Source organism: Arachis stenosperma, chromosome 2 (assembly GCF_014773155.1).
Source record: "Arachis stenosperma cultivar V10309 chromosome 2, arast.V10309.gnm1.PFL2, whole genome shotgun sequence".
Classification (NCBI taxonomy): Eukaryota; Viridiplantae; Streptophyta; class Magnoliopsida; order Fabales; family Fabaceae; genus Arachis; species Arachis stenosperma.
Window position 1 is genome coordinate 118,914,130 of NC_080378.1, and position 16,179 is coordinate 118,930,308.

Below are 16,179 nucleotides of genomic sequence, written 5' to 3' on the forward strand. Positions count from 1 at the left end.
AAACCAAGAGTCTCAATCTTCAAAAGGGTAGGTTCCCAAAAGAAAAAAAAAATAAACAAAAGCTAAGGTTTTAAATTTTCCCATGCAATAGTCATTGTATCATGCCTCTCTTGAATGTCTTATATTGTGATCATGATTGTGGCTCTCCCTTGTTGCTCAATTTCTTTCTGCAAGAAAGTATCACTCTTACCTATTCCAACATGATAAAGTATATATTTCTTCTTTGGGAATATACAAATTTTCATGAAATGAGCTTTTCATTTTCTTTAAATAAAAACATCATTAGTTCAGGCATCCATACCACTTATGACATTAGGTTTCTTAAGCACTTGATGAAGCTCATTGAGGCTCTTCTCTATATCAGTCACTCTGTCATGCCTCTCTTGAATCTCTTGGATTGTGGCTCTCCCTTAGTGTTAAATTGCTTTTTGCAAGAAAGTTTAACCCTCACCTGTTCCCACCACATATAAGTAATCATATTTTTGAGTAATCCATGCTATTCCAACATTATAATAGCCAAACAAAGGAACCATTTTTATTGGAGCTTCCTAATAATAATAATTACATAGACCAACTTGCTTCTTTCACTAAAATTCACCATCTTTCCAGGTACTTATTGTTTTATAATTTATAATATTATTGTTTACAATCTTTGTCTATCAATTTAGTAATTTATATGAATTGTTAAAGTTAATAAGATACAGTTGTGATTATTAATTGACGATATATATAATATATATAAATACCAGTTATGCTTCATCATTTTGGCACAAAAAATTTGGGAGATATATATAATAATCATACTAGATTGGATTATGATAAATTAAACATGTAAATAGGTGTTATGCGATTCACTTGTTTTAGGGAAATAGCGTAGAGGTGGTTGGCTTCCACTTATTAATCCTTAGTAGGAAGCCACATCAGTAAGAGACAGAGAATGAAGAAAAATGTACTTAAATCTTAATTAGGATTTAGGATCATTTAAAATTGAGATAATTATGCATTATTCTACAAAGTAGAAACAACTTTTCATTGTGATTCTAAAGTTATAGATGCTCAAGCCATCAGGGAAATTCTTGATTGAATGAAATTATATTAGATAAACATGTCCTTTTTATATTGTAAACTAGAATGAGACCCGCGCGATGTGCAGGACGGTAAATTAATAATAGTATATAATAAATATTAAAAATTGTTATATTTTGTTGAAATAAATTAAATATGTGTAAATTGAAGTTAAATTTAAAAAATGTTTTACTTTAAATAATTTGTAGTACAAAAGATTTGAATGTTAGAGTTGTACAAAGTAATATTTTTATTTGGTGGTTTGATTTTTGCATTTGTTTTAATTGAGGGACTTATCATCTTATGTGGCGTTCGTCCTTCTTTCTTTTGTTGGTTGTTAGAGTTAGTGCTTTCTTCTTTTTGTCGTAGGTTCTTGTGAAGACTTGTTCTTTATGAATTTTTGAGTTTGATGCACTTTCTATTGTGTTATTTGGTTTCATCTTTATATGTATGTTCTTCTTCCAAAGATGTGTCTTGAATTTATATGGTTTTCTTTCTCCTTAATCTCTTGATGGGGTGGTATTTCAATATCATTATTTTCCTGAAATGTCATTAGATTTAAAGCAGTTGTGCCCAATAAGTTTTTTGCATCGCCATCAAATAGTACAAAAGTTGTTGTAACACTTTGATCTAAAACCTTTAATTGAATTCTGAACCTAAAATAATTATTGGGTTAACAACTAATAATTTGATAGATGAGATTATGAAAAGTATATAGAGTTACCTTATTATTAGATATTGTGGTGTTTGATTACATGTGCCACAAATGTAGTTGTTTCTTTTTTTATATATGCTTTCTTCTGACATTTTTTACATTTAACACAGTTCCATCCTAATTTGTCATAAATTTTGTTTATAGTTGCTAAAATTGTGAAGATATTTTCCTATTCCAATATTCAATTTATGTTATCATTAGGTATATGGTATTTGAGTAAGTATGAATGTATGATGCAACACATGTTTTTTTTTTTTTTGTCATACCTGATCATCAGATTCTCATTGCATGGCCATTAGATCTAATCGTTCTGCTCTGAGAGAATGATGCTCTATTGAGTAAGTTTGAGATGTGCAGTTCGAAAATAAATTTTTTGTGCTAAATTTGATGTTATGTAAAGGAATAATGATAAGAGACTTATATATGTAGTTTAAATGGTATGGAATTTAAATACTTATAACGTAAAATTTATTATAATTAATAATATTATTATGACATTTGTAATATGGATGTTTATTAGTGAGTTATTTATAAAAATTAATAAATTAATTGTTACGGTTATAAATTTATTTTATTGTTTATAACGGTAAGATATAATAAATATAAGAATATGAATTCAATGTATTTGGAGGTTACAAATTTATTGGATTCTATTTTTTAGTTTTTTATTTGTATATTTTATTTTTTGCTGATTTGAAAATAATAGTTGATTTGGCAAGAATTGCGTGGTTGATTCTAAAGTTGTGCCAAATAATAATTATTCTAAAGTTGGCAATGCAATTGACTAGTCAATGGCCTAAACTTATGGAGTTGCGGTCAACATAATTATTGTAATAATTATATATTTAGATTTGTACATGATGTATCTTATATGTACAAATATACGTAACAAAAGCTAAAAGTTAAACATTTTTAGTAAAAAAAAAAATAAGCATGATGCATCTTATATACTACAAATGTATCTAATATGAAAATGTATGTCTAATATCATATATTTTTTTGTTTCATTTTGATACTCTTTTAATAAATTTGTTTTTTTTTTTTTTAGTTTTCAAATATTCTTTTCAAAATTTATATTGGTAAAATAAAATAGAATTTATTTTTAATAATAAGTAAAAATTAAAATGATTTTTTTTTACCAAAGATACAAAAACTCGAACTCGCGACCAATATGGGAGACTATGTTATTTGAGGTATAACATAATTATAATAATAAAATATAAACATAATTATAATAATAAAATATAATTTTCATTTTTTATACTTTTAATTTATAAATTAATTATTGCGGTTATAAATTTATTATATTGTTTATAACGGTAAGATATAATAAATATAGGAATATAAATTCAAGGTATTTGGAGGTTAAAAATTTATTGGATTCTATTTTTTAGTTTTTTATTTGTATATTTTATTTTTTTGCTGATTTGAAAATAGTAGTTGATTTGGCAAGAATTGAGAGGTTGATTCTAAAGTTGTGCCAAATAAGCAATATTGCTGACATGACATTAGTAGGAGGAAAGAAAAGTCTCAAAAGTAATGTGGTGCATGCTTATGTATCTACTTTTATATATTAAGAATAGATTCTTGATCGAATGAAATTATCTTTTCAGCCATCAATTGCTGACCCTTGGAACCATTTTTGAGCTTAGATTCACTCAGCCTATGGTACAAAGTTCTCAAAAATAAAAGATATTCATGTTCTTATTTGGTAACTTATTTAATTATTCATGGACATAATAAGTTTCATTTCTTGTTTTTCCTTTCTAGGCAAAGGAGGAATTGATGTACACATTGGAACTCCTATGCACTCTCTTACAGACATGATGGACACTGGACATGGACGTGGCACGATCATCCCCCCGAAATGGGTTTCGGCTGCGGCCAGAAACTGCTGCAACCTTAATGTTTGATTTGGCAAGGATATTAAGCGAGTCTTGGTGTAGCATTGCACCAAAATCCTTGTATCGATGTCAGGCCAGATGGGAAATGCTATTTTCTTACTCAGGCAACTCATCCTTGGCTCAATTATATACTCTACCAGTTTTAAAAATATTTGTTAGTTTAAAAATTTTGGATATTAACGATTCAATGTATCTGAGTACAATTTGTATCTAGATACAATGAGTTATTAACATATCAAATTTCTAAAGTGACAGATTTTTTGAAATAGTTGGAGTATATAATTGTAATATTAAAATATAAATAGTAATGTAATTGTCTTTCTGCAGAAGCTTGATATTTTGAAGCAGAAAGACTAATGAACTATTATGTGTGTGTATTTTGTTAAAATGACAGCATGAATTTGTAGCATTTTCATGTGTGTGCCTCTTACTATCATGTCTAGGTTTGGTGTTCTATCTATGAAATTGTTCATGGAAGAAGTTGTGTTGTTGGGTCGATGGATAATTTGTATGAGAAGTTACAAGTGTTAAGTAAGGAATGGAAAAGCACATGTATAAGAATGATTAAAAATGAAGAATAAGAATATTGTAGAAAGAATGAAGAATGAAAACTCGTGAGTCACTTTATATGCAGAGTAAAAATCATGATGAAAAACATAAATAAGAATAATGTTGTGTGTGTATGTGTTGAAGTTGTTGGATTACCAAATCCATCTGTCATCAACTTGAATGGCGGGGATGTGGGAGATTTTGGGCCAAAGCTGTGGATCCTTCTTCTGACATCGTTTGCCCAGCAAAGGGCTTTTATAGATGATGAGTTGTATTAGAGAGGCAGGCAGCTTTTCTCCCTCCATATTCTCCAACTTGGGACAACTGTCAATAGTTAGTTTCTGGAGGGAGGTGAGGTGGGCAAGTCCCTTGCATTCCAACGTCTCCACACTTTTCATGCGAAACAGTCTGAGAGACTCAAGGGAGGCAGGCAACCAACCTTCCTTTGGGAGGGATTTCACACTCTCGCCGTATTCACCATCAATGGAAAGATAAGTAAGCCCATGAAATTGCGAATTCTTGAATGCTGCAGAGCTCACCAGTTTCTTGCTGTAGCTGATTTCAAGAGATCTGAGGCTGCAGTGTGGAACCCCATCCCCAGTAGGAGACAAATCAACCTCTGGGCAACCCAGTAATGTGAGATGCTCTAGCTGAGGTGCTGCCATCCATATTGTCAACACGGACTTCAAACTCCTACACTCGTAGATATATAAAGAACGGAGAGATGAAAGAGAGCGTGACACCACAATAGACTCCATCTTTTCACACTTGTCGATTTCAACATCCTTGAGATTTGGAAAGGCATCCAACAACGAGAAGGATGTAAGTGAATCACAGCTGTTCCGTATTGATAGTTTCTGCAGCGAGTGATGTTGCCCATCCATTTCGAATTCTAGTTCTCCACAACTCTCGATCGTCAACTTTTTTAGCGATGGGGGAATAGCACTCACTGGAAACCATATGTGGGAGGAACAATGTGAGATCCATAAAGAAGTGAGGCAACTCAGTTGCATGCATATAATGGCCTCCACCACGGACCCCACCAGATGCTTTCCTGAAATTGAAAGAGTGGTAATCGCAGGAGCCCTTGGAACACAACAACTCAGCTCAACGCAATTCTCAATCTTAAGTGATTGCAAAGATGGTAGATGATTCGGCAAATCTCCACTCAACATCGGACACGAACTTACGGAAAGCTCCCTAAGTCTCGGAAACGCATTGAACTCCAATGAACGCCACTCCTTCCAGTAAGGCATTGAATGAAACTTAAGAGTTTCAAGCATTGGGAATGGTGGTGTCTCCAAACAAGATTCACCATTCTCGTAGAAATAAAACTCAGCACCCACAATTCCCACACTTTCAAAGCCTAGAATTCTTAGGTGCTTCAAAGAGGGCAATTGTCCAAGTGAAGGAAGCATACAGCAACTCCTGCAATGAATAAGTGTTATTGAGGTGATGTTGTGGTAGGAAGAATGTCCCATCCAATCTGGGAATGTTGTACCCCTGTAACCATAGATCTGTAACTCTTTCAAATTAGCGTGAGGTCGTAACTTGTCAAGTATATCTCTTTCCATTTCGGAATCAACTCTATTCTCCTCTTCATTCAACGACCAAGTTAACGTTATAGAATCAATGCCATCCTTATCGGACATTCTTGCCTCCAAAGCTTCACTGCTGTTCACCACATTCTCCAATTTGCCAATGGAAATTGATTCGTGTAGATTTGCAAGTGCTCCCAATTCTGGGATCTTGTTCTCCTCACGCTTCCCAACAACATAGTTGCTTAAAAACTGCAAATTTTTCAACTTGCTCATGCCTTTCGGCATCTCTTGCAATGACGGAGTCCCTCTAATATCAAGATGGCGCAAATTTACAAGGCCTTTCATGCCAACAGGTAGCATTTTCAGATTGCTACAGGAATACAACTTCAAGGTCTGCAAGTTGTACAGGTTACCCAATGACTCTGGCAATGCCACGATGTCCGTCCAAGAGAGATCCAAGTAACGCAGATGAATCAACTCACCTATTGAATCAGGTACTGACTCTAGAGGAAACCTTTTGAACGACAAAGCTCTCAGGTACTTCAACTGTGACAACATGATACAAGGTGCATTTTCCATATTGAATGGAATCCACTCCTTCAAGTTAATTTCAAGAAATGTCCTTGTATGTTTTACTCTATCACAAGCTCCCAAAAGATTTGACATTGGATAATTGCCTTTGGCGTTATGTGACAAATGACGAGCTTTAATATCAACCTCAACTTCATTCCGAAGCTCTTCGGCTCTGAAATAGAATTCTCCACCACATGTCATTGCTAAATCATGCACAAGATCATGCATCACAAATTTCTTTTCCTCGGTACTATGAGGTTGCAAAAATGATCTCGCAATTAATTCATCAAAATATTCACCACCAACATCTTCCATGGTCTTTTTTCCTACTGGTTGTAAAAAATTCTCTGCCATCCATAACAACATCAATTCATCTTTGCTAAATTCATAGTCCTTGGGATACAACGAACAATAAACAAAGCACTGCTTCAAATATGAAGGAAGAAAATAATAACTTATCCTTAACGCTGGAACAACATTTATTCTGTCATTGGAGAGTTCCCAGATTTCACTCTTCAGTAAATGATTCCAACACCTGATATCAGAATTTTCACGCAATATGCCCCCAAGGGCTTGAGCTGCCAAGGGCAATCCATCACACTTCTTTACGATATCTCTGCCGATTTTTTCCAGGGTTGAATTCTCCACAGAAACAGTTGAAAGACGTGCATGCTTTGAAAACACCAACCAACAATCTTCATCAGACAAAGATCTTAGTTCATGAGGTGAAACAGTTTGCACTACAGAAGCCACATTTTTATTTCTAGTAGTTATGAGAATTTTACTTCCCTTAACCCCTTTCTGAAAGGGTTTTAGAAGCTTATTCCAATCCTCATAATTCTCATTCCACACGTCATCCAAAACAATGAAGAACTTTTCCCTCGACAACTTTTGTTTTAAATCAAGCTGAAGTAAATTCAAATCTGTCAAGTTACAAGAACTCAAAGTTATTGCCTCGATTATAGTCTTGGTGACCTTGACTATATCAAACTCTTCTGACACACATACCCAAGCTTGAAAATTGAAATTCTCCTTCACTTTGTCATTGTGGTAAACCAATTGAGCCAAAGTAGTCTTTCCTATTCCGCCCATGCCCACAATGGGAATCACAGATAAATCACCATCAGCAGCATCATCATCATCCAACAACAATTTCAGTATGGCCTCCTTGTCTTCTTTCCTGCCACATATCTCCGATGGTTCAACAAGACATGTGGATGGAATTCTCCATGACATGTCCACTTTGGCACTCTCCTTGAGACGAAGAAAATTTTTGCGTGCTACAACAGACTCTAGTCTTCGAACTATTTTTTCCAAGTCACCACTATCTTCAATATATGAATCAACCAGACGAGACCAGGAGGAAGAGTTACCTGGTTCTCTTTGAGTGGTATCAATGGCAGCTTTAGTGGAGAGTTCGTCGAGCAAGTCATCAGCCATAAAGAGAGCATCTTGAAGATCAACAAGCCACTTCTTCACTTTCTTGTCAGTGAACTGCTTCAGCTCAGCATCATCAAGAACAGGTCCAACATCATACAGACAACTCTGCAACCTTCCAAGCAACTCCAGGGAAGAGTCGTTTCCATAGAGGACAGAGTCATCTTCAAGTATTGAAGACATGTTGTCCAAAACAGTATTAACCAAGGGAGAGAGGTAAGCTCCACCATAAAGTTTTTCAGCCATGGTTAAATCTCAAGTGAAGCAGATCAGATGGGATCAGAAGTCAGAACAAAGAAAGAAAGGTGATGGGTGAGGAAAGGGTTCGCAATTTGCAATGTAGTCTCTGGGTTTTCTCAAGCAGAAGCTAAGGGAAGCGTTTGGTTTGTGTGGAGAGTGAAATTGACTTGATGAGGTTTATGGTCTTCGGACAAAATCACATGGGGTAGGTACTAAATGATGTTTCATTGTTTCCTTCTCAATAATTTACTGATTTCAGAGAACAATTATTATCCGTAGCTGAGAATTTTTTATTCTCACTAATCTTATTTCGACATATTATTTCTTTCCACGAATTTTGTTTATTTGATTGTTATAAAAAAAAAAAGACAAAAAAAAAACAAAAAAAGAAATTGCAATTCATCAGCCATCAGATAAGACTCTAGTCATAGGAGGGACTGGAGTTGCATGTCCCTTTTGGCAGTTGGACACTTAATTCAATTGCACCTTAGTTTATAAGAGCATGTTTAACGCAACAATTAATGGACTAAATTTCCTTTCCATTGTGATCTTTCTCTCTTCCTTTGTCTAATTTACTTTATAGCAGCACATGATCTTTTCACTTTCATTTTTTCTTGGGTAATCCATGAACAAGAAAGAAAACGAATATTTGGATATATAGGACAAAGCACTTAGGTACCCCATCTTCCTTTTCCATTATTCATTTTGTATCTCAATAATTGACCTGCATTTTTTGGCCTTTTTTTTTATGGAAGTAAAAGTAGTAAACTCTAACATTGTAAATTTTTGGTGTTTATTAAAAGTGTGGAAGATACACAAATCGGACCTCAAATTTTTTAAATTTTTTTAACAGAAATTGTACTTCTCACGAATCGGACGGTTCAATTTCTGTTTCTCTAGTTAAACGGTTCCACATTTGAGAATAACATCCCATCAGTCCACATTTCAAAAAAACACCATTGTTATTCCAATATCAAAAACAAAAATTGGCATTTTTTTACCTTAAATAAAAGGAATATATATATATATATATATATATATATATATATATATATATATATATATATGATCCTAAAACACATTTGATATTATTTCAAAAACATTCATGATCATATATATCAATGTTGTGTATATGACTGCAATTGGACTTCATATTATATGTCTCATTCTTTGGTCCTAATATAAAGGCTATGGTCTAAGTTAGGGAGAAAAAAAATCATAAATTAATGACTCAAATTCATGATGTAAAGATAAACAATTGGTTGAGGCAATGGTAAGTGTGTGAAAGGAATATGGGGATATAACTCTTCATAATACTTTGTGCTGCCTTCATATGTCTTCTTATGTTTTTACTTTTTATTGTTATTTTTGCATTAATCCAGTATATCTAACAAAACATGCAATTCTTCGTCAACAAACAAACAATAAAATAGAGAGGAAAAAAAAATCGTAGGCCACAAAGGCTTAATGCTGCAAATTGCAAAACAATTAACTCACCAATATATAACATATGATACATCAGAAGAAAATTTCAAAATTTTCCAAAAAAATACATGTATGCAAAAGAATGCATCAACATGAATCTTCTAAAAAGGACCATGACCATGAGATTCTAGAAAGTAGAAACCAAACCAAAAATCTAATCTTCAACAGGGTAGGTTCTAGTAAAAAATAATAGTAAACAAGGTATTATGTTCCAATGCAATGGTCATGTGGCAGAAGGTGTTGACTTGACTCTTGATAAGGTTTTGAATTAGTCCAATATGTTCATAGCCACCAATCAGCATCTCATTAACTATGAATTTGTCATGACCCAAGCAATAATCAATTTTTTAAAACAATAGGAAGAACTATAATCAATATGATAATGATCAATATTATGATGGCAATTAAGGTCCACTTCCGGGTATTCTTCTGGTGCTTCCTTGCAACCTGGAGCTGCTGGACCCCACCGCGGACATACGAATTAGCTCTCGCCACGTGGTTCTCTATGTCATCTATTTGCTCACCTTGTGATTGGACCAAAACAGCCATGTCCAAGAACACTTGGTGAAGCTCATTGAGGCTCCTCTCTATCTCCATAACTGTGTCATGCCTCTCTTGAATCTCTTGGATTGTGTCCATGATTGTTGCTCTCCCCTGTTGCTGAATTGCTTTTTGCAAAAAGGTTTCACTCTCACCTGTTACACACATACAAATTATCATATTTGATGAGTAATTATATCTTATTCCAACATTATAAAGTGTATATTAGTGTCTATTTAACAAACCAACATGCTAAGATTTAATGGTAAATAATAAATACTGTGTTTTACTTAGAGTGGGGACAACATCTTAATTCTAGTGCTAAAATATATATGTCAACGCACATGTTAAAAACATATTTTCCATCATATTTATACATCAATTTTTGTCGGCTAAAGTTTTCATTATAGTAATGGTGAAAACTAAATTTGTTTAATATGTATGAGAAAAAATTTCAGCTCCAAATTCTATTACTATATGTGACATCAAATTCAGATGTTTGACTCTCTTGAGTTTGATCAACCGAAATCTCCATGTAACAGAACTATAGGCTATAAAATTCAGGAAAAATGTTACTGGAATAATGTAATTTTCAATCAAGACCTTCCTATTAGAATGAGATGAACTCATGCATGATTGCTTAAATTTTACTTAGCCATTATTATAGAATTTAAATCATCACATGATTTTGCTATTAAGAATATATGAAAAGCAAGTACAATGATTTATAACAGAACATTAAATTTTTTAATTCATATGAAATTGTATTTACCAGTAGAGATGAGAAGATCAACGGTTTTTTCATCAGGATTCTCTCCAGTGACAGTATAGTATCTACGTTGTACGGTCTCTCTGTACTCTGAGGATATTTGTTGTCTAAGGTTGTTGAAGCTGTCCATGGAATCTTTCAACTTCTTCCTCAATCCACTCACCACGGATGTCCTGGTCCGATCCGAGGAAGACCCAGGTCCAGCACCAGGCAAGCTTCGGCTTGCTGCGTTGGACCTGTCTAGTGCCTCGAGTCGGACCTTGACAAGCTTGGCTTTTTTTAGTGCTATTGCCACGTCAGCATCCATGCTGGCTCTAAGATCTTTCACGGCTCTAGCGCTGTGAAGGGTCTTGCTCCTTTCATGGGACACTCTTAGGCTCTCATGGAGCTTCTCCAACTCCTTCAGCTCCTCCTTTACGACCTCCACTTCCTCGAAGAACTTGTCGAGGTGGACGTTGCCGTCGGTCGCGCCCATCTCTATGACATGGTGTTGGTTGTCCGGAGAGACTTGATCGGTGCTGCGGAAGCGGGAGAAGGAGCCGGAGAACAAGTCATTCATGGTTGCTCCTTAATTATTGTATGTTGTGTAAATGGTTTTAATAAAAGTTTTTGTTATAATGATGAAAAAAAATTTGAAGAAATAACTGAATCAGATCAAAGAATATGAACGAATGTATAGTATATATATCTAATTATCTATATGTATATGGATTTTGTTGGTTATATATATAAAAATAAATAATAATTGTAACAAATTTGAATGAAAACAATTGGTTCTCGTTTGAATTTGAATAATATTTAGAGATTGAAAGAAGTGGCCATGAAGACTGGTTCAATTACTATATAGAATGTAGCGTGCGAAATGGTAATTGTCTTTGGTCATCATATCCTTTATTTAATGAAAGAATAGTATACACTATTTTTTTCACAAATGGTGGATTTATACACAATAATTAAAGAAAAATGTGTGTATTAGTTAATCTTTAATGTTAATCACCTAGTTCTACAATTTTATTAATCTTATCATTCATGATTGTGTCGTGTATTTAAGTTTAAAAAAATATAAGTAAGAAAATCTAGATTGGTAGGGGGCAGAGGCTTGGTCAAAGTGGAGGTTGGGACTTGGGAGAGTATGGAGTAGACAAATGGGTTCAATATGGGAAAATTCCTATAAAGTGAAAACAGGAAGCAGCCAAGAAATAGAGAGAAGAAAAAAGGGATTGCATTGCGTGAGAAGATGATGTTATATGGATTTCAATGATTTTAATTTAGGAGACTCTCATTAGATTATTAGAAAATAATGATTGAAAATTGTTAGATAATTTCATATATTTGATTAAACTGATCAATATTTTATATAAAGTTTATTTTAATTATTTTATGCGAGTAATCTCCTTTAATTTAATTAGAATCACATTTTTAAGATCAGATGAGTTTAATGTTATTAGTATGTGTACATAGTGAGTTCCTTCCATGTGTTATGCAGTGTGTACTGGCTGGAGAAGCTTCTTGTGGATCTAAATGGGGTTAAAAGTGATCAAATTAGTACGGTAAGGTTGCAATTTAGGTTGATGATTGATGCATGTGCTATGGGTGATGTTGATGAGAAAATTGAAGTATCTTAAAAAGGTGAAAAAACTTGGAAAGATTATTTATCGTGTTGATAATTCATATTACAAGAAAAATGAGAATTAAGATTCAAGTATAATGTGTGAGACTTGAGTCTTGCTCTAATAAACTAGTTTCTTGCGGTGGATTCTCCCAAATTTTGCGACAACGATCAGGAATCTAAGTCTAACCCAATCAATATAGTAGAATTGTCTTCTACATGGAATCCAAATTTCACCATAATTTCCATTCACTCTCCTACATTCATAACCTAACTCAGCTTACATAACCGGTTGCAAGTCTTGCAACTTGCAAATACGGAAAAACAAAGAGGATTGTATTAGACTTGAGGCAATCCACTAAAAATTTTGTCGCATCTCAATACATGGTTACGGCACAATAACGTCTTTGAATCCATTTAAGGTTGTGGTAGACTTGAGACAACCAATGTAAAACTTTGTGGCATCTCAATGCATGCATGAATATGACATAATGGCATCTTTGATAACCAATTCCACCTAATGGAATAAGATTTTATTAAGTATCCTATTTCTATCCTCAAATTCCATACTTACTACAAATTTCTTATCAATTGAAAGTGAAATCCTCAACCAATGACTACGCTTAAACGAAGTATCTTGCATTTTTCTTGGTCTACTTGTAAGTTGTGAGTTGTGACTCATGGATCAATCTTGACCAGCACACTAAAGTGTTAGACTCAGTCCAACCATATAGTAAATCCATGCAAGTTGTCTTTCAATTTTAGTTCATGTTTTGTCTATGAAAGCTATTCATATTAGACATTTGTGACTTGTGAGGAACAAGTTATTAGTATTTAATCTTAGAAATAGTACCAAGTTGTTTATTATTTATAATGCAACTATCTACGTATTAGTGCTTAAAAAAGAGATATAATGTTATCATCAAAATATAAATCATATATTCATGTTAAATGTTAAACAGAGTACCTATAGAAGATAAAGCCTAACCAATAATGGAATTGGATAATCAATTTTTTATAGTGAAGAGAGGAAAAATTATTCATAAGGGGACAATATGAATGGTACATCATATATAGGGAAAAAATTTCATTAAAAAAAATCTCTATATATATAAAATTATATATATAAACCATAAGTCACCAATGCATAACATACTTACAGGAAAAGAATATGGGGCCCTAAAGTCATGGTCTCAAAAAATCTACAGATCTATATTCATCAACGAGCCTTTCCATGGATTGAAACAAAACCACAGAATCCCTCTCAAATCATATGCTAATCCATGTTAGCCTCTCTCAACCTTGCAAGATATCTCAGAACAAAATAGCTCAATCTTCAAAATAAAATAATAAATGAAATCAATATGCACCAAAGTCTGTATATTCTTAATTAAGCACCGGCAGGAGGTGGTGGTGGAGGTGTTTGAGCCGGAGCAGGCTGACTACCACCACCACTGCTGCCATTATGTTGCCACGGTTTCAGAACCACTAGCAACACTACCAAGATAATCGCTAGAAGCAGTATGATACAAAAACAGGTCCATTTCCTGGTGTTCTTCTGGTGCTTTCTTGCAGTTTGCAACCGCTCTGTTCCGGTGTGCACAAACGAATGGGCTCGCGCCACGTGGCTCTCAATATCGTCCAGTTGCTCGCCCTGTGTTTGCACCAGCACTGCCATGTCAAGGAACACCTGGTGCAACTCCTTGAGATTCTTCTCGATCTCTTTGACAGCATCATGCCTTTCTTGAATTTCATTGATGGTGTCAAGAATTCTTCCCCTGCCTTGTTCTTGAATGGCTTTCTGAAGGAATGTTTCACTCTCACCTGCACAAAGGTGAAGCTCACACATTATTACAGAATTCTCACATCCCCAATTTTTATCATCTCAACTTTTATACTAAAGTGAACATGGAATTATAACTACAAAGCATAATAACATAGACTTGAGTATCAAAATAATCATTTCAACAAGCCAATGGTTACATATATAGCTTCCCTAGTTCAATTATTCTTAAATTTAACGTTAAACAAATAATTGAGAATTCATCATGTATCTGATATGAATATGATATGATATGATGCAATAGTTAAACTCAATTTTCGATTAGATCTGAAGTGAACAACTTACTATGAACTATCCCATTAGCAACAAATTACAAATCAAAATTCTATTATTCTTTATTTCATACTTCAACGAATCTAAATATCCTGCTATAGTATTATTCCAATCCTTTGATCAAGTAAGGATGTATAGAAATATTTGAATGAATTTAATATCTACGCGCCATTAAAATAAAATCATTACCAATCATATGCAATAGCAACTAGCAAGAGGAAAAATCAAAGTGGGGGAAAGTCAACATCTAAATGCACGTTTGGCTTGTTTGAATTTCAATCTCCTACTTGTAATCTTTGAAGAAATTTCTAAGACAGTAACTAAACAACAATTTCTCCTTACCAGTAGAGATCAAGAGATCGAGCGTCTTCTCATCGGGATTCTCGCCGGTGACGGTGAAGTACCGCCGCTGCACCGTCTCCCTATACTCCGCCGAGATCTGCTGCCGCAATTCATTGAAGCTCTCCATCGAATCCTTCAGCTTCTTCTTCAAACCGTTAACCACCGAAGTTCTCGTCCGGTCCGATGACGAACCCGGTCCACAACCCGGCAGGTTCCGGTTCGCAGCGTTGGACCGGTCCAGCGCCTCGAGGCGGAGCTTGATCACCTTCGCCTTCTTCAGCGCCGCCGATACGTCGGCGTCCATTCTCGACCGGAGGTCACGCACGGCGGCGGCGTTGTGAAGCGTCTTGCTCTGCTCGTGGCTGCTCTGGAGACTCTGGAGAAGACGCTCGACTTCGCGAAGCTCCTCTTTAACGCCTTCGACATCGTCGAAGAACTTGTCGAGGTGGACGCCGCCCGAGCCTGCAGCGTCCGGCGTGACGGCAGACATCTCGATGACGTGGTGGCGGTCCGGTGAAGTACGTTCGTTGCGCAAGCGGGAGAAGGAACCGGAAAATAGGTCGTTCATATTTTTCTTTTGATTAATATATTACTATTAACAATTTTCAGAGAAATAATAATATTATCAATAAGAATAATGGAAATTAGATAATAGAATTATGAAGAAATGGTTGATTTGCTTTGTGTCGTGTGTTTGTTGGGGTGGTTGTGTTATTGAAATGAGTATGAAGAAGAAGAAGAAGAAGAAGGAGAAGAAGAAGAATGAGACTCGGGCGAAGTTATAGTCAACGGAACGGAGTATGGATCAAAGAGCTAAAATGGTGCGTAGCGCGTGGCGTGTTATGTGGGGAAAGAGGCAGAAGCTTCGTTAATGGACGGAATCGCGTATGAGCGCGTTATTTGACTGTTTGACACACAAGTCACAACAGTGACCACACCACACCACACACCATTGGCTAGTTCTTACTCTTATCACTAGGTTTATATAGAATTAGCTTAAAATTCTTAAATAACAATCTCGTCAAACAAGTTAAATTATATTGTATTTAAATTTTTATTTTTTATTATATGAATTTAATGTTGATATATTTACAGTATAATCACACTTACTTTTTGAAAAATTATTTCTAATCAATGTAAAAGATTTATTTTTACTAATCTGTCGTAATTAGATATATATATATAAAATTATTTTATATTAACAATATATTAAAATTAAATTTTTATTATATATAAATATTAATGAGAAAGTGAAAACTCATATAATTATTTTTATATAAAGTGAATAACTAAA

The 16,179-nt window shown here is 34.4% G+C and overlaps 3 protein-coding genes across 4 annotated transcripts; all 3 read right to left on the reverse strand.

The window, feature by feature from the left end:
- Nucleotides 1–268: 268 nt before the first annotated feature.
- On the reverse strand, nucleotides 269–8,224 carry LOC130961005 (putative disease resistance protein At3g14460). 2 transcript variants are annotated; one of them, XM_057886603.1, is made up of 2 exons: nucleotides 4,390–8,224; nucleotides 269–451 (listed from the first exon to the last, which is right to left on the reverse strand). In XM_057886603.1, exons 1-2 carry the CDS (start codon nucleotides 8,028–8,030, stop codon nucleotides 448–450), a joined length of 3,645 nt encoding a protein of 1,214 aa, XP_057742586.1. In that variant the 5' UTR covers nucleotides 8,031–8,224; the 3' UTR covers nucleotides 269–447. The 2 variants fall into 2 exon arrangements, with proteins under 2 accessions (XP_057742586.1, XP_057742587.1); XM_057886604.1 differs by lacking the exon at nucleotides 269–451 and adding an exon at nucleotides 3,235–3,817.
- Nucleotides 8,225–9,492: 1,268 nt separating this feature from the next.
- LOC130961451 (syntaxin-121-like) lies at nucleotides 9,493–11,610 on the reverse strand. The gene is made up of 2 exons (XM_057887350.1): nucleotides 10,822–11,610; nucleotides 9,493–10,204 (listed from the first exon to the last, which is right to left on the reverse strand). Exons 1-2 carry the CDS (start codon nucleotides 11,375–11,377, stop codon nucleotides 9,849–9,851), a joined length of 912 nt encoding a protein of 303 aa, XP_057743333.1. The 5' UTR covers nucleotides 11,378–11,610; the 3' UTR covers nucleotides 9,493–9,848.
- A 1,902-nt stretch (nucleotides 11,611–13,512) lies between these two features.
- On the reverse strand, nucleotides 13,513–15,703 carry LOC130961193 (syntaxin-121-like). The gene is made up of 2 exons (XM_057886938.1): nucleotides 14,886–15,703; nucleotides 13,513–14,251 (listed from the first exon to the last, which is right to left on the reverse strand). The coding sequence occupies exons 1-2, from the start codon at nucleotides 15,451–15,453 to the stop codon at nucleotides 13,818–13,820; spliced, it is 1,002 nt and encodes a 333-aa protein (XP_057742921.1). The 5' UTR covers nucleotides 15,454–15,703; the 3' UTR covers nucleotides 13,513–13,817.
- Nucleotides 15,704–16,179: the final 476 nt, after the last annotated feature.

What these genes read in the sequence shown, in the direction of transcription:
- LOC130961005 (XM_057886603.1), bottom strand. Translation starts at nt 8,030, where the DNA reads ATGGCTGAAAAACTTTATGGTGGAGCTTACCTCTCTCCCTTGGTTAAT.
- LOC130961451 (XM_057887350.1), bottom strand. Translation starts at nt 11,377, where the DNA reads ATGAATGACTTGTTCTCCGGCTCCTTCTCCCGCTTCCGCAGCACCGAT. An exon ending in TGATCTTCTCATCTCTACTG is followed by an intron (nt 10,205 to 10,821) that starts GTAAATACAATT and finishes TGTGTGTAACAG; the next exon opens with GTGAGAGTGAAACCTTTTTG.
- LOC130961193 (XM_057886938.1), bottom strand. Translation starts at nt 15,453, where the DNA reads ATGAACGACCTATTTTCCGGTTCCTTCTCCCGCTTGCGCAACGAACGT. An exon ending in CGATCTCTTGATCTCTACTG is followed by an intron (nt 14,252 to 14,885) that starts GTAAGGAGAAAT and finishes ACCTTTGTGCAG; the next exon opens with GTGAGAGTGAAACATTCCTT.